This window comes from Saccopteryx bilineata, chromosome 5 (assembly GCF_036850765.1).
Source record: "Saccopteryx bilineata isolate mSacBil1 chromosome 5, mSacBil1_pri_phased_curated, whole genome shotgun sequence".
Taxonomy (NCBI): Eukaryota; Metazoa; Chordata; class Mammalia; order Chiroptera; family Emballonuridae; genus Saccopteryx; species Saccopteryx bilineata.
The window spans coordinates 124080079-124100275 of NC_089494.1; the positions used below are offsets into that span (position 1 = coordinate 124080079).

At 52.0% G+C, this 20197-nt stretch overlaps 1 protein-coding gene across 2 annotated transcripts in view; it reads right to left on the reverse strand.

The window, feature by feature from the left end:
- HS6ST1 (heparan sulfate 6-O-sulfotransferase 1) overlaps window positions 1-10316 on the reverse strand; it is a 41988-nt gene extending 31672 nt beyond the window's left edge. For both annotated transcript variants that reach the window (XM_066281062.1, XM_066281060.1), the window contains exon 1: window positions 9481-10316. In XM_066281062.1, coding sequence (XP_066137159.1) covers window positions 9481-10007 — 527 coding nt within the window. In that variant the 5' untranslated portion in view covers window positions 10008-10316. The remainder of the gene's footprint in view (window positions 1-9480) is intronic.
- Between the last annotated feature and the right edge of the window lie 9881 nt (window positions 10317-20197).

Consider the following 20197-nt stretch of genomic DNA (forward strand, 5'->3'; position numbering starts at 1 on the left):
GCAGGCCTCCATCCCTATGCGTGCAAATGCCCATACCATGAGCAGTGTGGGACAGCTGGGAAGTACCTGGCAAGTACACCACCCACAGAACTTTGAACTAGGACACATGGTGGGGGGTAAACCAACCCTCGGGAGAGAGAGCAGCACAGAGGCACCAACAGTAAGTGGTGGAGAGAAAACTGAAGTAGCCAGTAACCCAAACAGGAAGCCCATCTCATCCCGTCATGGGACAAATGTGCTTGCTGACCATGGCTACTAGCCTGGCAAAGATGACAGCATCTGATAGTCCAGGTGGTGGGGAACCATGCGTGGGGGTTGGGAGGGTCAGAGGAACCAGTCTGGAGAGTACTGGTCCTGTCCAGTAGAGCCCATGATGGACCATCTACCCTCTAACCCACTGCTGAGGGATGGGGGCAAGCCCAGTCACTGTTGCCTGGTCTGTAAAATGTTCCTGTTTGCTCTCCAACAAAGAATAGGAGAAAAGAGATGTGCCTAGACAAACTCAATGTCAGATCCATCCGTCAACGAATTAAGCATGCACACCATGAACCAACATGGACAATCTCAACAGAACTGAGTGGAGAAAGCAAGGTCCAGAAGGTCCAGTACAGTCTGATCCAGACAGTGCTATGCACTGTTTAAAAGGGTCCATGTTTCTGCAGGGAGAGTGTAAGGCATACAGTGCAGACAATGGTGGTGGGGTAGAGGGTGAGGGAGGCCACAGCGGGCTTCCTCCGAGCCCCGCGCTGGCGTCTGAGCCTGGCAGTGTGTGCAGAAGTACTGGTGACAGAGATCATTTCAACCACTGAGTGAAAACACAAGCCTGCCACTTTACACCTGTCAACACCTCTAAGTGGGTGACTACAACCCCAGGTTTCTGCAGTCGGGATCACCACATTTTCACCTCTTCCTCCCCTCACCATTGAGTTCCTCTTGGTGGCATACTGAGAATTTTCAGAGACAGGTGGGCAAGCTGTTGCTAACATGGGCCTCAAGCGCCAGGGCTGGCCTGTATATCCTCATAGGCCACAATTACAGTGCCCGCGCATCTGGCTGATGGTCAGGGCTGGAGGTTTTCCAGATATCTGGGGAGCAAGCAAGCATGGCAAAGCCCTTTTTTTTTGAGTGAGCATGGAGAATAAGGAACTGTGTGGTCCCCAATGGCACAGCTGGGGTGAGCAGGAGACCCCCAGATGAAGCACAGCAAGTCTTAAGCCATCATGTTGGAAGGCCAGTGATACTGGCAGGTGTTGCAAGTAACAGTGCCCTAGCCACCCGGACTTCAGGTGCTGTAAGGGAAGTGCTCTGCTGGCCCTTGAGCTGACCAATTCAGAGTGGGGTTAGGAGCTGCACTCTTAGCTAGCTCTGAAGGGCCCTTTCTTGTCCCCAGAGAAGAAATTTGCAGCCTCTTGTGAAAAAAGAACCCTCAAGCCATGGCCAGATAGCTCCGTTGGTGGAACTTTGTTTCAGAGTGCAAAGGCTGTCAGTTCGATTCTCTGATCTAGGCACATACAGGAGCAGCTCCATGTTCCTCTCTTTCAAAAAGGCCTTTAGCTGGCACAATTCCAAGTACCTACCTGCGAGGCAGGCATTAACAATATGCCCATTTTCCAATGGGAAACCAAGGCACATCCATCACAGAGCTTGCAGGCAGTCGAACCAGGATCCTACCTAGCTATTCTGGCTTTTAAGCCTGGGCCCAAACCCTTGCTCTGCTACCCCTTTATCCCCACAGCCACGGGCTTCTGGGCCCCTGAAGAAGTTCCCACCTGCTGTGAGCTGTTTTTTTTTTCCCCCACAGGCTTCCTCCAGACTGGGTTGCCCCTGGACCATTGCTGTTCTTACTTATTGTGGAGAGTGGACAGTTTCAGAAGCTGACGGCATTCTCACGAAGTCCTCCTACCACCAGCCATGCTGCGTCCATGTGCCCTCAGAGAGCTGCCCACTTCACCCCGAGGCTTCCTGCGCACAAAGCAGGTAAGGAAAATGAGGCTCTGAGGTTCCCGGGTGTACAGCTGGGCCAGGACTGAAAGACCGGTCTCACTCAAGAGCTGGTGTTCACATCAACCTGGGGGCACCAGGCAATGTGACATCCAGGGGGACCTAGGCTGCAGCGACGGATGGTCTCTCCTGCTGTGACCAATGGGGGTAGGTCCTCACAGCCACTGAGCCCCTTCAGTTCTACAGGGTTATAAACAATCCACTCTAGAGTTTTAATCTCTCCAGTTATTGTCATTCCAAACAATTACTGACTTGCTCTGATTCCTGTCAGGCAGATTGATGTTGCCACATAAACAGACGGTGGATGCTACAGGCACACGCGTGCCTTAGGCTGTGAGCAGCTACCAGAGAGCCTACTGCCTGTCCCCAAGTTCCCTGTCCACCAGGCCCCATCCCGGCCCCCATGCTGGCTTCCTGAAGTACTATGGGAAGCCACTGATAGCCCCGTTTATACATGAGGCCCTGTGCAACACTCCTGAGCAGCAAGACCAGTGGTCCACCTGATTTCAGAATTCTAAGGTACTGTAAGTGGCCATGGCTCCCACAAAATATGAAAACAAGCTGGGGCTATAGGGGCCATGAGGTCACAGGTAAATGACACACTCCATACCCCCATTTTTGAGGTGGAGACTGAGGCTCAGAGAGTTTCCCGGTGCCCAGAGACCTCTGACTCCTGGGACAACGTGAGAGAGGCTGCCCCGAGGGCGTCTCTCCCCTTCAAGGCAGAGTGACTGCCTGTGCTGCCTACCCCTGGGGCCTCAGAGCCCTGTCTACAGAGAGGGCTCAAGACCAAGAAGTGAAATTCAGGGCATGTCTGTCCCCACAGGCAGCCCTTGGTGCTTGGCTGAGTGCCAGGTGGGGGTGGGGCTTCCACACAGTCCAGCTGCCTAGGAGTGCTGCCTCAAGACAGGCACAGCTAGGTAGCACTGCAGGGACAGGTTCCTGCTGGCACGGAAGGAGAGGTGGCACATTCTCAAGCTAGCTGGGTGGCTGGTGACAGAAGCTGCCTGGCCAGGTTTCTGCTCTCCACCAGAAAACAGGACCATCCAGGGCCAAGGCTGGGGGAACATGTGGTCTCTTTCCAGCAGCTGGACAGCCTCCTCCCTTCGTTCACCACTCAGCTGACCCTGATGCCACCTAACCCGCAGGGCAGGCAGTCTGCAATCCCATTTTAACTCTCTGGTCTATGGCGATGTGCATGCCACACTGCTCCAAAGCAACTGGCCCTGCAAGCTGGGGGCTGGGGACAATGCCACACCAGAGGGTGGCATGTCACCCAGGGAGGACACAGACTAGGTGACACATCCCATAGCCAGAAAGTGATAGTCTGGATATCAATGCCTGGGCCTCTGCCCGCCCTTGTGGGAGAACCCTTGTCCGCTCACACTGCTTCTGTCCCACTGCCCTATTTTGCTCCTTGTGATTGGCTGTGTGTGTCAGGGATGTGTCTGGAAATGTACCTGGTTCCAAAGCACTAACTCCCATCCATACTTCTATTTATTCCGCCAAACCCCATGTGCAGACAGCTCCTATGAGCCCCTCAGGTGCTACAGGTCATACTCCTGCCATCACCGTCCACATGTTGGCCTACTTTTGTGGCTGGGGCAGCACCACATCCCCTGTAGCCCCAGTCTAGCACGGGAACTTTTCTGCATAGTATACCCATCACCCCAAAGAAAGAAAACCACAAATAGACAACAAAAACTTAATGGGAAGAGAAAGGGTCAACTGAATGCTGGAACAGGTGAGAACAAGGCTCCTGAGGGATGAAAAGTTTACACACGTCTTGTCACCTTGAGTGCTGGCAGGTAAGGCCAAGGTGTAGGCCTCAAGGAAACGAAGAGGGAATGCCAATGAGAATCATCCATGTGGTCATAATTGCTACAGAGAAATGCTCAGAAAATGTGCTGTCAGGAGAGGGATGACCTCGGCAGTTACATGTGCTCTACACAGAGCAGCTGAATCACCTCTTGGCCCGAGAGACACAACCTCCGACAGGGGCCGGTGGCAGGGAGCATGACCCTGTCCACTGCAGAGGTGGTGGGAGGCACTGGCTTTGCTGCTGCAACCCTCAAGCACCACCACAGTCTAAGCTGCCAACAGTGGTGCCGCAGTCAGCAAACCTCACCCAGGTACCCTGCAGAGCCAAGAGGATGGGGCCTGACTAGGATCTTGCTGCTCCTCCCATGCCAGCTGCCAGGTATTTTCCAGTAAACTGAAGGACACCATCTGACTGTGAAATTCCCTGTGTCTGCCAAGGTCTTGGAAGCCCACACGTTCTGAGGCTGGCTACTGTCCTGGCCCACCAACAGTCTCCCAGCTGCAGCCGGGTCCTGGGTGGGCACACAAGACAAACATGTATCCACATGCCCGCTCTTGGCTCCCCAGGCTGAGGAACTTCGCAAATTCCCCAACTTTCTTGGGCCCTGCCTTTCTTGTGCGAAAAATGGGAACTGTTAGATATCTACCTTGTGGGGGTGGGGAACAAATGAGAGGACCACTCCAAGTATCTACTGAATGCTCAGGGGAGAGGAATCTGCCTCTGCCTCCCATAACAATACTGAGGCCCAAAGACGGTGCTATCGAGATGGGGACTTGGTTACCACAGGGTGGCTACGTTACAGGCGCAGACTTTCTGAAAAGTAATTTAATATTCACATGGACAACGTTTAAACATTCAGATCGTTCAACTTAGAAATTACACTCCTAAGAATTTCCAAAGGAAATCGGGACTTTGCAAAATGTTTACATCTGAGGCTGCCCATGGCAGCACTGCTACAGGGCCTGAGGCACAGCTGCACTGCCGGGGAGAACAATGGTGACACCAGAAGGCATGTGCAGCTGCTGAAGAGTTCCGCTTTCACCAACACGGAACAACGTTTATAGTGAACTTATACTGTGGTTTCAATGACAGAAAACAGTATGCATGGAGAATAGCAAGACTTTCATACTTTACTCCCAATTACCTATCACAATCACTGCTTTAAAACAGCAGAAAAAAGAGATGTGAATGAGAAAGAGGGCTCCTTAACAACAAGAAATGACCCCACTAACTGCTGGCCACTCCCGTGTAGCCACCAAACCTCTCAGACCTCCCACCAAGAAAGAAACCCCTACTGATGGGCTTCACTAGTCCCTGGTCCTTGGTCCCGGGGCTGGGGCTGTGCCCACAAGGAAAGGCTCTCGGATGCAGTAGCAGACAAGGCCCCAGACCAGAGGTGCGCCACAGCCTGGTGGTCCAATCCACTCTGCACAGCCCCAGGTTTTACAAGTAAAGTGCCCACAAAGTAGGAAGCCCTAGTCTTGTAAGTCCTGCAGCGCTTCAAGACAACCCGAGTTCTAGAGCACGGTCAAGTCACAAGCCTGAGAGCGCCATTTAAAATAACTGTCAGTAAACCATGTGCAAGTTTGCATAAACAGGTTTTTTTCTCTTTCTTTCTTTAAATTAAATCTAATTCTGAACATCTTGACCTCAGTTTTCTTGTCACAACCCAAGTCCTCTCTAGGTGATTCAGGCCATGGTGACATCTCAACCAGGTAAAGTTAGGTGGTCGGGCCCTGTTCACTGGTCCCAGTCCCATGCCCTGGCTAACATCTGCCCCACAGCAGGCAAACACAGGTTTCGTCCGTTGATGGCACAGAAGAAACTGACTGTGAAAACAAGGTGGGAACTGCTGTGTGCCACAGAAAAAGTCACAGAACCACTGCAATCTAAGTCCGCCCACCCCGGTTGGTCTCGCAAGGGGCCCTGAGTTTCCCTGGGACTGGCACTGTATGTGTTCAAGGCTGAGTTCTTAAACCTGACTCATTAGGGAAGCCAGCTGAGTGCAGCTCCTGGAGACTGTGGGTCCAGGAGGAGAATGTTCTTGTTGGTGCCAACATGGGCAGCACCCACAGGCACCCAGCCAGTGCCAACATGCTACAGACAAGACAGGATACAGAGTGGCCAAGGGATGCTAAGGCAACAGAGCGCTGCTAGGGAGAGCAGGGGGAGCAGATGAGGGCAAGCTGGCAGAGAGCAGCACAGGCAGCTTTCTGGAACCAGAGTGGACTTCAGGATGGTGAAGGGAGGGCGCATGACAGAGAGGAGGCTGCAGAATAGAGAAGGCAGTCCATCAATTCTAGAGTTTCCTGGCTCTGTCCTCCTATGAGGAAGCACAGTCTCTACAGGGCAACACCACAGATGCTGGTAGCCCACCAGGGCCTCCAGGGGGTTCTGTCATAGAGGATGTGGCCAAACCCAGGATCCCAGAAGCCACATTCAGGTCCCAAATGCTCTTGTTGGTTCCAAATGAAGCCTACGTGATTCCAGGGCAATCCAGGCAAGACTTTGACTTTGTCTTGCATCCCATTCAGGCAGATGGAAAGAGGAAGGAGGGTTCTAGCCCTTAAGAGCACCACTCCAGCCCTACAAGGTGATACAAGAGTGTGGGGTGTGGGGACGCTCCAAACAAAGTAGCTGTTGGCAACAGTTAGCACCTGCCTGCTGCCTACGGGTGGCCAAACCCCTCCAAGGCTAGTCCTCCTGACTGGCCTTATAAGCACCCCTGGCTAACGCCAGCAAGTGTGGCCGCCCCTTGATGGATGTAGAACAGAAGAGAGACCTGCCAATGCTTCAATCACACACCTGTTCTCTTCCAAGTCAGGGAGCACTAAGAACTGCCAGAAGTTCTAAACCCTATTCCAGGAAGGCACTGGAAACCTGCACATATTCATCATATTCATGTGTCACCTCAGCACAAGCCCAGCTCAGCGACCCAGGCTGACACATGTGATGAAAGCAGCTGTGAATGCCCTCACTTTCTGTATAAGGCACCTCTCTTAGGCCTCAAAATACCACAGACGTTGGCACCAGGAGCTGGGAGACGATTGGCGGAGAGGTTCTAGAAGTGCCCTCACGATGGAAAGGTATTTGTCCAAGCCCCTGAGAGGAGAAAGGATCCTCACCTGTGCCGTGACCCCAAGGGGCGCCCATCAGGACAGCTCTCAAAGCCAGGGCTGCTCCTCCTTAGTTCACCAGCTGGAGGGCGCTCCAACACCCACACAGAGGGTGGAACCTGGCCCAACTGGAAGGATGGCAAGGGTGACACTTGAGACTCATGAAAACAGGCACCACTAACCCCAGGCACCCCACAGAGCCTGCCCAAAGGTGCTGGGGCCCTACACCACTGGGAAAACTGTACCTGACCTTCACAGACAAGGGGAACACACGGCAGGTGACCCTCAATGCAGGCAGGCCTGTAAACCCAGAAAATCAAGATTTCCTTGGCCTTTTGAGGAAGCTCACTAAAGACTCAATCTATCCAATGCCTGCAACAACAATGAAAGGGGGAGGTGAAGGAGCGTGAAGCAAACCTCTGCCACCTGCCTGGTGGCATGGATGGCTCCAGAATGGACAACAGAACAAGGGGCTTCCAGAACACCTGGAAAGCCCCTCCTCCACCAGGCCTGCTACTGCTGAGCTCAGCAACTTCCAGGCCCCCGGGGGGGGGGGGGTGCTGACAGCCACCGCAGAAGGAGGCTGACTGGGCACGGCACATGGCACTTACTTTCCATTCTTGATACACACACCCACCCTAGAAAGGGGCACTGTGATGTCCCCCCCACCCCGGGCCAGCACTATATAGAGTGTGGGGAGTATAGCAATCTCCAGCTGACCCTCCCACCTCCTGCTCTGATGGACAAACTCCAGAACAAAGAGGCCAGGGGCCCTCACCCTGGTGACCCAAAGGGAAAATCAACCTCAGGAGGTAGGGCTGCAAAACGAATGTCCAGGCTGCAAACAAGGGCCAAGGCCATGTCTGCTGGAAGCTTGATTCAGGTCTTGTGGCAACCTTCAGAGCAGATTCGAAGCACACTCTCCCTAAACCCACTCTACCGACCTAATTCCCTTTGGCAGACAGCATGGTGCTTGCTCTGCCTCCTGCAAGCAGGGAAGTGCTCACCTCGGTCTATCTGGGTTGGGCAGTGCCCAGTTCCAGGGGCTGATGGCCCTGGAGGGTAGGCAGCTGCAAGCCCCCAAACCATGCTCAGTCTAGATGAGGAAGGCTGAATCATGGGGAACTGGGGGTGGAGGAGTAAGTGTTATGCCAGAAAAGCACATCTGTGCAGAACAAGCCAATGTGGGCAGGAAGCAATGATTCAGGGACCCTGGATGGGTAGATCCGTAAGCATTGTGGCTTTCAGAGATGGGCAATACTATCTCTCAGGCTGAGAGCTGCTTTTTTGTGGGAGAGAAACACAAAGCCAAAGGAAAGTGGGAAGATACCCCACTCCCCAACTCCCATCAGCTATAGGGCCCCAAATTCTCAACAATTTGGAAAAAACTTCAGATAAAGGACTTAAGGATTGAGCAGACAGAGCAACACTGGACAATGCTCAGCTCCACACTGGTCAGCTGTCCAACTTTCATTCCCCAAACTCACCAAGGACCCTGCACTTTCCTGGCACAGAAAGTCAAAGAACAAGACTACCCCAGCCACACAGCTCCTAGTGGGTCTGGGAATGTACTCATGAGGCAAATATGGTAGATGAACAAAAAGCAGGCAGAAAAACTTTACTCCTGGCTTTTTCCAGCCCAGACGTCCTAGGGAGAAGGCTCCACAGAACATCAACACCAAGAGGAAGAAGAGAAACCCAACTTTAACAACCCAAAACTCAGCAATGTCCTGTTGACCAGAAATGGCTACCAAGTTCTTCCCAGGAGAGCTGCCCCATCACACAGGTCAACTCTATGCCCCCAATCTCTAGATATGTAGGCTCCCAGGAAAGGTGTCTGGCTGCACCTGTCTCAGACCTGATCAGCTCCTCTGCAATCTGACTGTTGGTCCCCCACTGTTCCTTTCAGAGCAAGCTCACATCTGGCTGAACAGCTCAACTCAGAGAGCAAGGAGCACTGCCTCCTCCCCGCTCCTATCCCCAAATCACACTCTGGCCTTTATTCTACCTATACACACAAGCAGACAGAACCCCTTTCTCTGCCAGGGCCTCCCCGGCCCCCACAAGGCAGTATGGAGGCCCCACAGGTACAGGAGAAGAAAACTCCACTTCTCATTTACGCTCTGAATAACAGTGGCTTCTGAGAACGGCGCGGGAAAGCGAATACCCTAGGTAAGGTGCACACGCAAAGGAACCCACTTTCCTGCCCGACGACTCCAGGCAAGTCTGGACTTATAACTGGGACCAGACCCATTTTATGCCGGCCTGTAACGACCCCGCGGAAACCCAGGTACAGCGCGGGAGGGAGATGGGAAAAGTAGAGAGGCTGGAGCAGAAGCGGAAAGCAAATCAGGCAGCCTCGGGCGCCAGGCCCACGGGAGGAGGTCTAGCGGGGCTTTGGCGAGTGGGGCCCCCCAAAGAGCAAGAAACGAGAGGGGGGGGGCGAGCCCAAGACACCCCGGGGCACACCGTAGGAGTCTTCACAAACTGGCCGCCCCGTTCGGGTCCCCAACGCGTGGCGGCGCGACTGGCCGGCCTCACCTGGGCGTGCGCAGCGCGGCGGGGTCGCGGCGGTCCAGCACGCCAGGCACGCAGTTGGTGAGCTCCGTCCAGTCGGCGTGCAGCCCGCAGCTCCAGCCCGTAGAGAATCGGGAGAAGAGCCAGGTCTCGCGGCGGTTGGGCCGGTAGCAGGTGCACTTCTTCTGGCCAGGCCGGCAGTCACAGGGCACCTCGAGGCGCACGTTCTGCACGAGGTGGCGGCCAAAGGTGGTACCGCCTGTCTTCTGGATGTGCAGAAACACGATCACGTCATCGCCCTTCATGTCAAAGCGCAGCGAGCGCTCCAGCTCACGCACCGGGAAGTAGTACTTCTTCTCGTAATGTGGGTCGGGGGTGGGGAAGAGATCCAGGTCGTCAGGCGGCGCGCGGCCTCCGGGCGCGCCCAGGCTCAGCCCCGGGCCCGCGTACTGGTACAGGATCAGCATGAAGCACGCCGAGCCCGCCACCACCAGCACGAACTTGCTGGCGCGCTCAACCATGGTCCTGCCGCCGGCGCGCCGCCGCCGCATATGTCACCATCGCCGGCGGCTGGGGCGCGGGGCCTGTGAGGACAAGGGGTGCGGAAGCAGCTACCTCCGCCGCCGCCCGCGCTGCGGCCGGGCCTGCTACTCGGCTCCCAGGCCGCCCGCAGAAGATCGAGCCTCGGCCATACGCGACGCCATGACTGTTCTCCGCCGGCTCCCCGCCCTCCCGGTCAGACACGGGGCTCAGCTCGGCTCTCGCTCGGCCTCAGTCCGTACCCCCGGGCCTCACGCAGCCGTACCGTACCGCGCCGCGTTGACTTTGCGCAGCCCGACGCGTCCCCGCAGTCCGCCCGCTCCGCCCCCGGCCCGCCCCCTCGGCGCCTCTTGCAGTTACCGCCCGCGCTGGTCCTCGGCTCCGCCCCTAGAGCGCGTGAGGCGGGAGGCCTAGGCTATACAGGCCGGCTCCTTTTCTCGCGGCTGGGCGACCTCTCCAACGTGGGGTTGCTACCGGCTCGGAGCCGATTTCTGTGCGTAGAGGCGTGGGGAGCGACTAAGGATCGGGGAGCGGCGGCCCTGCTAGGCCAGAGTGCGTCTCTGGGCCTGGGTCCTCCTCCTCGCGGTCTCGGCTGTGGGTGGAATGGCTCCCTCCCCACTTCTCGGGAGGGAAGGTATTGACCTTGCAGGCTGGGTAAATTCCAAACGCCAGGAGGCCGAGTGCACTTAGAGGGACGTGGGGGGCGGTGAGGGTCTGAAGCACAGCCTTAGCTGGGCGCAGGGAAGGGAGGGTTGGCATGCGACCTTGATGGGACCACCCCCCACCCCACCCCACCCTACCCTGTGGCTTTGGGACAATGAGTGTGAGCCCTTATTGAGGATGAGCTGAAGTGTGCGCCGGAGGGGGGTGGGGAGAGGGCTTACGGCCAGTTGTATGCAATCACAATTTTGCAGTGTGCATTTTTTTTCCCATCCATGATTATTATATAACGCCAGTGAAAAAGATGTAAAATGTTGAGCCAATATTTAAAAATTGCAAGAATCCACAAAATATTCCAGCTAGCTGGAGCCTTGCGCAGGGCTTCTCAGGCGCCTTGCTTGCTAAAAACTAGAGTGGACCATGCCTGTGCCGCCAGCGGTGGCACCTCTAGGAGAAGGTGGGTTGCGGTGTTAAAAGTCCTTGTGGAATCTTAGCGTGGGTCAGCAGGAATGGTCCTAGTATTTTGATTAAGGCCGGGGTGGCCTCTAGGAGGGATCCCAGCTGCCAGGCCTGGGTACAAATGCCCACACCATCTCCTGGTGGTCTGCGGTGGAAGTAGAATCCTTGATTTCCTTTCGTTGGGGTTCCTGAAAGCATGGGGAGAGTTTGTGAGGATTCACTGTCAATTATGCCTCAGTAAAACTGTTGAAAATATATTAAACCACACCAGAAATTCTGGGAGCAAATCCAGAGAACTGGAAAAATCATCCCCGGACTCCCCAAAACCCACTAAGATGGGAGCATTTGATTGTCAAAGGAGGCTGAAGGAACAGCCACTCCAAACAGAAGGGTGCAGTGTCCTGAACACAATTCAGAATGATTTAGAGCTGCTGGAGGTGGGAGGTATTGAGTCCTGGTGTGACCTAGGGTTCCAAAGTCCGGTCCATTCTTAGCTACTTTAAAACTGCCCCTGGCCCAGGGAAGCCTGGGTCAGCCTATTTAAACTTCCTTTTGATGATTCCTTCTTGCCCAGGAGTGGGGCTATACCAGGTACCCACCTCTTCCTGCAGTCATTGACCTCTCTTTAGGCTGAGTCCTAGGGAGTCTTTCACGAGCCCAGAAGGCAGGAGGGAAGAGCTGCCCTGGGTCAGCCACAAGGCATCCTTACCCAGATGGCAATTCTCTACCAGTGAAGCTGCTCTTCATTAAGAACTACTGTAGATGTGTCATTCCTAATCCTATCAGCAAGCATTCAGAATGGAGTATGATACCTGTTTTACAGAAGAGAAAACAGGCTCAGATGGGATGAGGACCCTGACAGCTCACATGATGACCGGTGGTTCTCTCTCTGGGGCTTTCTCTTCCTGAGCTGGGAGAGAAGGGTGGATAAATCCTCAGCAAAATCCTCCCCCATGGGCACCCCTGCCCTCAGCCCTGGTATTTGGGCCCAGCATGGAGCCCATGGGTGTCCTCCAGGGTAGACTAAGCTTCTCTTTTGTGAGAGTCCTAGAACTGGGATTCTGACCTTAGGTTGTCTGGCTCTGGAGCTTGGCACTTACCCACCCCTGGATTCACCTCAGCTCCCCATACCGGGGGCCAGGGCTGGGGTTGGGGGCTGTGTGAGGATTTACAGGGGCCACTCCTTAGCTCCTTACAACCATCTACTGCCAGATAAGAATGTGGGTCCAGAGTGTTCAGGAGAAAGCTGGAATGTTATCAAAAGGCCACTAAAACCTGTGCGTGGCCTGGAGCCCCATCTTGTGACAATCTCATTGTCCCCATGGGAAAACTAGGGAAGAAAGGCCTTACACAGGGTCCCCAGTTGGTGACTGCCCCTCCTATGAGCTTTGATGGGAGTCAGAGCAGCCTGACCCACAGACAAACAGCTCCCCCAGAGAAACTTTTTAATCCAACTTCGTTGGACTAACTCAGCTGGACTGGCTGAAAGGGAAATATACACACACACTCACACACACACACACACACATACATATGGTCTCTTTTTTTTCTAGAGTTCTCCTGGAAGAAGAAAATCTTCCTATTTGGCTGTGGGATTTTACTCCATTTACCCCTTTGATCTAAGCACTGCACAGCTTTGAAGCCCTAAGGCTGCAGGTGACTTTTTCCCATTTCAAAGTCAAGTTAGATGAGTCATAATCCTGAGTCAGGTTGCTTCAATCAATCAGTCAACATGTGGAAATGGTCAAATGCAGACTATAGCCCACTACTGGCTAGGAAATTTTCATCAAGCTGCTCTCTGTGTTGAGCCACAGTGTAATCCCCCTGAAAAACTGGCAGAAACCTGCACAATAAAGGGCAATTGTGGCCCTAGTTGGTCGGCTAGGTGGCTAGACCGTCAGCCCAGCATAAGGATGTCTCGGGTTCATTCCCCCCCCTCCCCCTTGGTCAGGGCATACTCGAGAAGCCACCATCTGCTCTCTCCTTCCCTCTCCTCTTCTCTTTCCCTCCCACAGCCCTATTGGTTCCAGCGTCAGTCTCAGGTGTGCTGCTTGGTTGATTTGAGCATGGGCCCCAATAGGGTTTCCAATGGATCCTATGTGGGCGGATATTGGAGGCCCTCTCACTATCACCCCTACTCTACCTTAAACAACGTGGGGGGCCGTTGTGGATTTGAAGCAAGGTCGCAGAGCTAACCACCTGGCACTCAGTAGGTCCTCTTCACCTCTGTTTTCTTCCTCTCTCTAGTGATCTACCTGGCATCCAAGGTTCCCCTTGGTCCTAAGATTGTATACAAACATAAGGAAGTCTAATTGTTTGCTGGAGGCAGCACCCAGCCCTGAGTGTTTTCAGAGTTCAGGCAAAAGCAATTGCAGCTCATCTGCTCTGTGACTATCTTTGTGTTGTGAATAACCATTGAATAACCATTTCCTAAATTCTTTAAAGTACGATCTTTAATTTAATGTAAAAGAAAAAGAAAACAACACGGCTAGTGGTAGGAAGTCATGATCAGACAAAAGCAAGTCATTGTACTTCTGCTCCGGAAAAGCGCAAGCGGCGATAAAATTTCGGCTTTAGGAATGAAAGGTAATTAATTCGCTTTAACAGAAAAAGCCTCAGAACCCAAACGGAAACTTTCCCTCCCTATCCACTAGGCTTCCTCAAAGTCCGAGAACCAGGAGATCAACCCGCCGGTCCCTCCTTCCCAGGCTGCAGTCCCACAGAAGGGCGTGTGGGGCAGCATCGCGGCGCAGCCGCAGCCGCCTGCGCCCGTGTACCGGACAGTGCGAGACCCGGGGTTTTCCAGTTGGTTCCTGGTTTTCTTTCCGTTGCGCGTGTGTTTACCAAGGAGAAGAGGCCGGCTGAGTCTGTCCTTAGAACCTCCCCAGAGGGTGACCCTGCTTTCCACGCAGGACGAGAGAGAGGGGTTGATTTGGGGCCAAATTTTTCAAGGGGTGTCTGGATCGCGACGGGTTTCGCGTCTCCTGGTGTAAGAACCACCGAAGCCCAGGCCCGACTACGGTGGCGGTGGCGGGCCCGGCAGGACCGGGAGGGTGGGAACCGGAAGGGAGAGCGAGACTCGTGGCTACTCTGATTTCATGTGCTTGTTCACCTTCTGTAGGGTCCGCCTGTACGTTCGCCCCTAGTTCGCGCCGCCTGTGCCTTCGCTGTACGCTCTGCCCTGCCTCCTGGAGAGGCCTGCTGACCAGTGCAAGGCCTGCCTACTGGCTCTCTCACCAGCTGCTTCCCATTGCAGCGCTGTCCCCTGGCTAAGTGCTCCTCCATTAGGATTACTCAGACTCTGAGGTAATCCGTCCTTTCCACCCATACCTGCACAGAGGCTTGCCCAGTGCCTTTCCAGGGTGGCCATTTTGTGGGTTGAAAGTCTCAGGCTTTAAGAGACCAGCGGGCTTACTGGGGTGCCTGCTGCCCCATATCTACCTGAACTTTGGGGGGCCGGGCTTACCAGTTGTGGGGGAGGGTGTCCGGAGGTATAACGGAACTCTGCCCATGATTTTGAGTAGGCTGAGCCTCCTTTTCACCTCCCTCTCCTCCTCACTTGTTTTGTCTTCTCTCTTTCTGGATTTTAACGTCTTAAATCCCTCTGGGAGCCTGACCAGGTGTTGGTGCACTGGATAGAATGTAGGCCTGGGATACAGAGGACCCAGGTTCAAACCCTAATGTCTCCTGGCTTCAGCAAGGGATTATTCACATACAAGGAAGCAATCAATGAACAACTTAAGGTGCTGCAAGGTAAAAATCCTTCTGGGAAGAAGATGGGAGTATAAATAAATGAAAATCAGTGCAATTCAGATGGAAACAACATGGCCCTCAACTTTCACCCATCCCAAGAGCTGCAGAGCCTAGGTGACTCCACCCTGGCAGACCACTGGCACCTAGGAGCTTAGCCTTGCTCTCTCTCTCTGAGTGTTTGGGCAAGGGCCCACTTGGCTTACACTCCTTGTCCTGCGGTGGAAGCCTTGTTCTGGGTCTCATTCCCCACCTAGCCTACACAGGGAACAGTGGAGCCCACCCTCCCCACTGTGAATGTTCCTGCTAACAGAATTATTGATAGGTTCTGCCAACTTGGTGAGGTGTGGACAGGCCTAATGTCCCAAGGGCATTGTCCTCTTTTTTATATTTGGAACCTCTCCTAAAGGAACACACCTTTAGAAGTTCTGGGGCAAAGCCAGGCTCACAAAGCCTTTGTGAGCAGGGTGAGGTGAGAGGTGTGGGCATGGAGCATTTAGCTCCCAGCAGGACCTCATCTCAGATTTAGATCATTGTTTCTTCCCAGAAAGGGCCTAACCCAGCTGCAGGGAGGGGAGCCACCAGGTAGGGCAGTGGAGCACTTTGGAAATACATAGTGGTGGGAATATTTCCTGGGGGGCATAGTGACCCTTTTAAGGATTAAATAGAATAGGCTGGGATGAGCCACCAGGATCCTGATGCTTGCTGCCACTACCCCCCCATCCCTGCTCCATGGAGCCAGCTGGAGCAAAGCATGAATGGGTCAAGGGGGGTTCTGTCCAGGGGCTTCCATGTCTTGGTAGAGATGGGGGTTAGTAAGTAACTTCCTGTTACCCTCAATTCTTTTGGGGGTTTATGACCAGTTCTAGCCTCTTTCTCTGTTTCCTGTGCTCAGCTGGTCGCCTCTCACTGAGACAGCTTGCGTCTTATACCTGCTTCTCTGTAGAACTCATGACAGAGATGGGGGGGGGGGTTGGGGGACATTTCCCTCTCTGGCCAGCTGCTCTTCCTGGACATAACGCCCTGCCTCATCCCTTACTTGGCCTGGTTCTTTTTAACTCCATTCATCTCAAATGTTATTACAGAGTCGCCCTCCTCATAGATTGAGTCAGTGTGATAAGACAGCTGATTTTTCTGATGGAAGCTCTTTTCCTGGGCAGGGCCACATGGCATCTAATGGGGTCTGAGCCATGAGTGGACACAGGTTGGGATATTGGCAGCTCAGTGGAGAGGGCTGGGTTTCAAAGAGGCTGCTTCCTGTGTGGCCTGCCTGCCCAAGCATCACTGCAGGGAAGGGGCTCATCTGTCTTAGAAACCAGGCCCTAGTGGGCACTTCCCCTCTTTCCCCCAGTGCCAGCAGCTGGGAACCTGGGTGCAAATAGTATTTTCTCCAAATTTTGCAGTGACTACCTTTCTTTTGCTCCAAATGGGAATGTTCTTGCCATTTAGTTCTCTCTTTTCCCCTCTTTAACCACCCACCTTTAAAAAGGAGCCTTTTATGGTGACAAGGCACAACCTGGCACCAGTGTTCTGAATAGTCAGCAGAAGGACAGCATCCCTCTCTGGCACCACAGGAAGGTGGTGGACATGCAGGGAGCCTAGCCCACAGCCACAACATCAGCAGGTAGACCTCATTTTATTGCATTTCACTTGATTGTGCTTTGCAGATATTTCATTTTTTACAAATTGTAGGTTTGTGGCAACCGTGGAGAAAGCCTATCAGCACCATTTTTTCCAATAGCCTTTGTTCACATTATGTCTCTCTGCCACATTTTGGTAATCTTGTAATATTTCAAACCTTTTCATTATTTTTGTTATGGTGATCTGTGATTAGTGATCTTTGATTTTAATACTGTAATTATTTTGGGGTGCCATGACAGCAGACTTCATTGATAAATGTGTGTATTCTGATTGCTCCACCAACTGTTCCCCCATCTCCTCTCTTTGTATTCTCATTCCTCTCTGTTCCCAGAAACACAACAATATTGAAATTATGCCAATTAATTACCCTACAATGGCCTCTTAAAGTGTTCAATTGAAAGAAGGAGTTACATGACTCTCACTTTAAATCAAAAGGTAGAAATGATTAAACTTAGTGACATATCATGTTGAAAGCCGAGGTAGGCTGAGTGGTAGGCCTCTTGTGCCAAACAGTAAGCCAACTTGTGACTGCAAAGTTCTGGAAGGAAATTAAAAGTACTACTCTAGTGCACATGTGAATGATGAAAGTGAGTCTTATTGCTGATGTGGAGAAAGTTTTAGTGGTCTAGATAGAAGACCAACCCAGCCACAACATTCCCTTAAGCCAAAGCCTAATCTAGACCAAGGCCCCAACTCTTGAGTTCCATGAAGGCTGAGAGAAGTGAGGAGGCTATAAAAAAAAAGTTTGAAGCTGGCAGAGGTTGGTTCATGAGGTTTAGGGAAAGAAACCATCTCCATAGAGCAGGGTGAAAGCAGCAAGTGGTGACGGAGAAGCTGCAGCAAGTTATCCAGAAGATCTAACTAAGATAATTAGTGAAGGTGGCTGCACTAAATAAACAACAGATTTTCAATGTAGATACAACAGCCTCATACTGGAAGAAAGTCTATATATGGCTTCAAAGGGTAGGATTAATGCAGCTGTGACTTTATGCCAATGCTCACTTACCATTCTGAAAATCCTAGGCCCCTTAAGAATCATACTAAATCTACTTTGTGCTTTATAAATGCAACATCAAAGCCTGGATAACAACACATCTGTTTACCACATAGTTCGAATATTTTAAGCCCACTTTTGAGACCTACTGATCAGAAAAAAAGGAGTTCTTTTAAAATATTCCTGCTCATTGACAGTGCACCTGGTCACTTAAGAGCACTGAGATTAATTTGTTTTATGCCTAGTAGTACAAAATCCTTTCTGTAGCTTATGGATCAAGGAGTAATTTTAACTGCCAAGTTTTATTATTTTTAAAAAATTATTTAGAAAGTTAAATTTAACGGGGTGACATTGATCAATAAGAGTACATAGATTTTAGGTAAATATTTCGATAGCATTTGAACTGTTGATTGTGTTGTGTGACCATCACCCAAAGTCAAATCATTTTCCGTTACCATATATCTGTCCCTCTTTACTCCCCTCCCCCTGATAACCACTCCATTTTTATCTATGTCCATGAGCCTCATTTTTATATGCCATGTATATGTGAAATCATATAGTTCTTAGCTTTTCCTCATTTACTTATTTCACTCAAAATAATGTTCTCAAGGTCCATCAATGTTGTCATAAATGGCAGTATGTCATTTCTTATGGCTGAGTAGTATTCCATTGTATTATATATATGTACCACATCTTCTTTATCCAATCCGCTATCGAGTGACACTTTGGTTGTTTCAATTTCTTGGCTACTGTAAATAGTGCTGAGATGAACATAGCGGTACACGTGTCTTTGTGTACCAGAGTTTTTGAGTTTTTTGGGGAGATACCCAATAGAGGAGTTACTGGATCATATGGTAATTCTAGTCTTATTTTTTTGAGGAACCACCATACTTTCTTCCATAATGGCTGTACCAGTTTACATTCCTACCAGCAGAGGAATTCCTTTTTCTCCTGAGGGTTCCTTTTTCTCCACAGCCTCTCCAACACTTGTTATTACCTGTCTTGTTGATAATAGCTAATCTCAAAGGTATGAGGTGGTATCTCATTGTAGTTTTGACTTGCATTTCTCTAATAACTAGTGAAGATGAGCATCTTTTCATGTATCTGTTGGCCTTTTATATGCCTTTACTTCAGTCCCACAGCAGCCAGGTATAGTGTTGCACCACAGATGTGGGGTGCACCAGAGTGTCTACCCAGCTGTAGGCCTGGGCTGGCAACAAGACCTCACAAAGTCAGTGCTCACAAAGGTGGCAGGCAAGAGGCATGCTTAATAGAACAGAGTAGCAAGTGTGGGCTCCTTTTGAGAGCATCAGGCTTGGCAATTGGCAGTAGGCTCAGAGCCCCATGCCACATTCGGGACAAGAACTAGCTCTACTGGCTGGTGCTACATGGAAGTCTTCTCCTTTAATGACTCTACAGTGCAGCACTCCCTGGTCATGTCCATCATCCACCCTTTTTACAGAAGAGGATGCCAAGGCTCAGGGAGACCAGTTCTCTCACCGAAGCCAAGCCAGCAGAAAGCCAGGGTGGAACAGAAACCTGTGCCTCCAGAGCTGAGGCCTGAAAGGAAGGGATAGGTGCCACCTCAGGTGAGGAAAGCAGCCTGCCCTGCAAAGCCTGCCTTTTGAGTCCTGTGGGGGCCTTTTTGTGGGTATTTGACTCCTGACTTTGTCTGTTTGGTGACTGGAGCTGGATGCTCTCTCCTTCCTTGGGCTGGTCCCCTGAGGCCCACCTGGACTGGGGGCCTGGGGATGAGGGTCTCAGCCTCAGACATAGAAAAACAAAGTCAGGTAGGGCCATTAGGAACAAGAGTGTGGCATTCACATCGCAGCCCTGTCTAACTAGCTGTGTGACTTGGGACACGTTACTTAATCTCTCCAAACCTCAGTTTTTCTCATCTTTTAAGAGCAGACTGTCAATTTACTTCTGGATTTCAGCTTCCTGGGATATATGCCGATCCTACATGTAAAAGATGCCAAAAAGATATTTATGATGTGCATGAAGAATGTTATTACTTTTAAACTGTAGTAGGTTGAATGGTATCTCAATGTTGTTTCAATTTGCATGTATTTAATTACTTATTAAAATAAGCATTTTATATATTTTGCCTATTATTTTTCTTCTTTTGCAAACTATTTCCTCAGATTATATTGAGGATATTACCTTTTTTTTTTTTTTTTAGTGAGAGAGAGGGAGAGGGAGGGACAGACAGGCTGGAAGAGGGAGAGAGATTAGAAGCATCAATTCTTCATTGCAGTATCTTCGTTGTTCATTGATTGCTTTCTCATATGTGCCGTGATGGGGGTGGGGGGGGTAGGGGAGGCTCCAGCAGAGTGAGTGACCCCTTGCTCAAGCCAGTGATTTTTTTTTTCTTTTCCTGTACTTCTCTGAAGCTGGAAATGGGGAAAGACAGACAGACTCCCGCATGCGCCCGACCGGGATCCACCCGGCACGCCCACCAGGGGCGATGCTCTGCCCCTCCGGGGCATCGCTCCGCCGTGACCAGAGCCATTCCAGCGCCTGGGGCAGAGGCCAAGGAGCCATCCCCAGCGCCTGGGCCATCCCTGCTCCAATGGAGCTCTGGCTGCGGGAGGGGAAGAGAGAGACAGAGAGGAAGAAGGGGGGGGGGTGTGGAGTAGCAAATGGGTGCCTCTCCCATGTGCCCTGGCCGGGAATCGAACCCGGGTCCCCTGCATG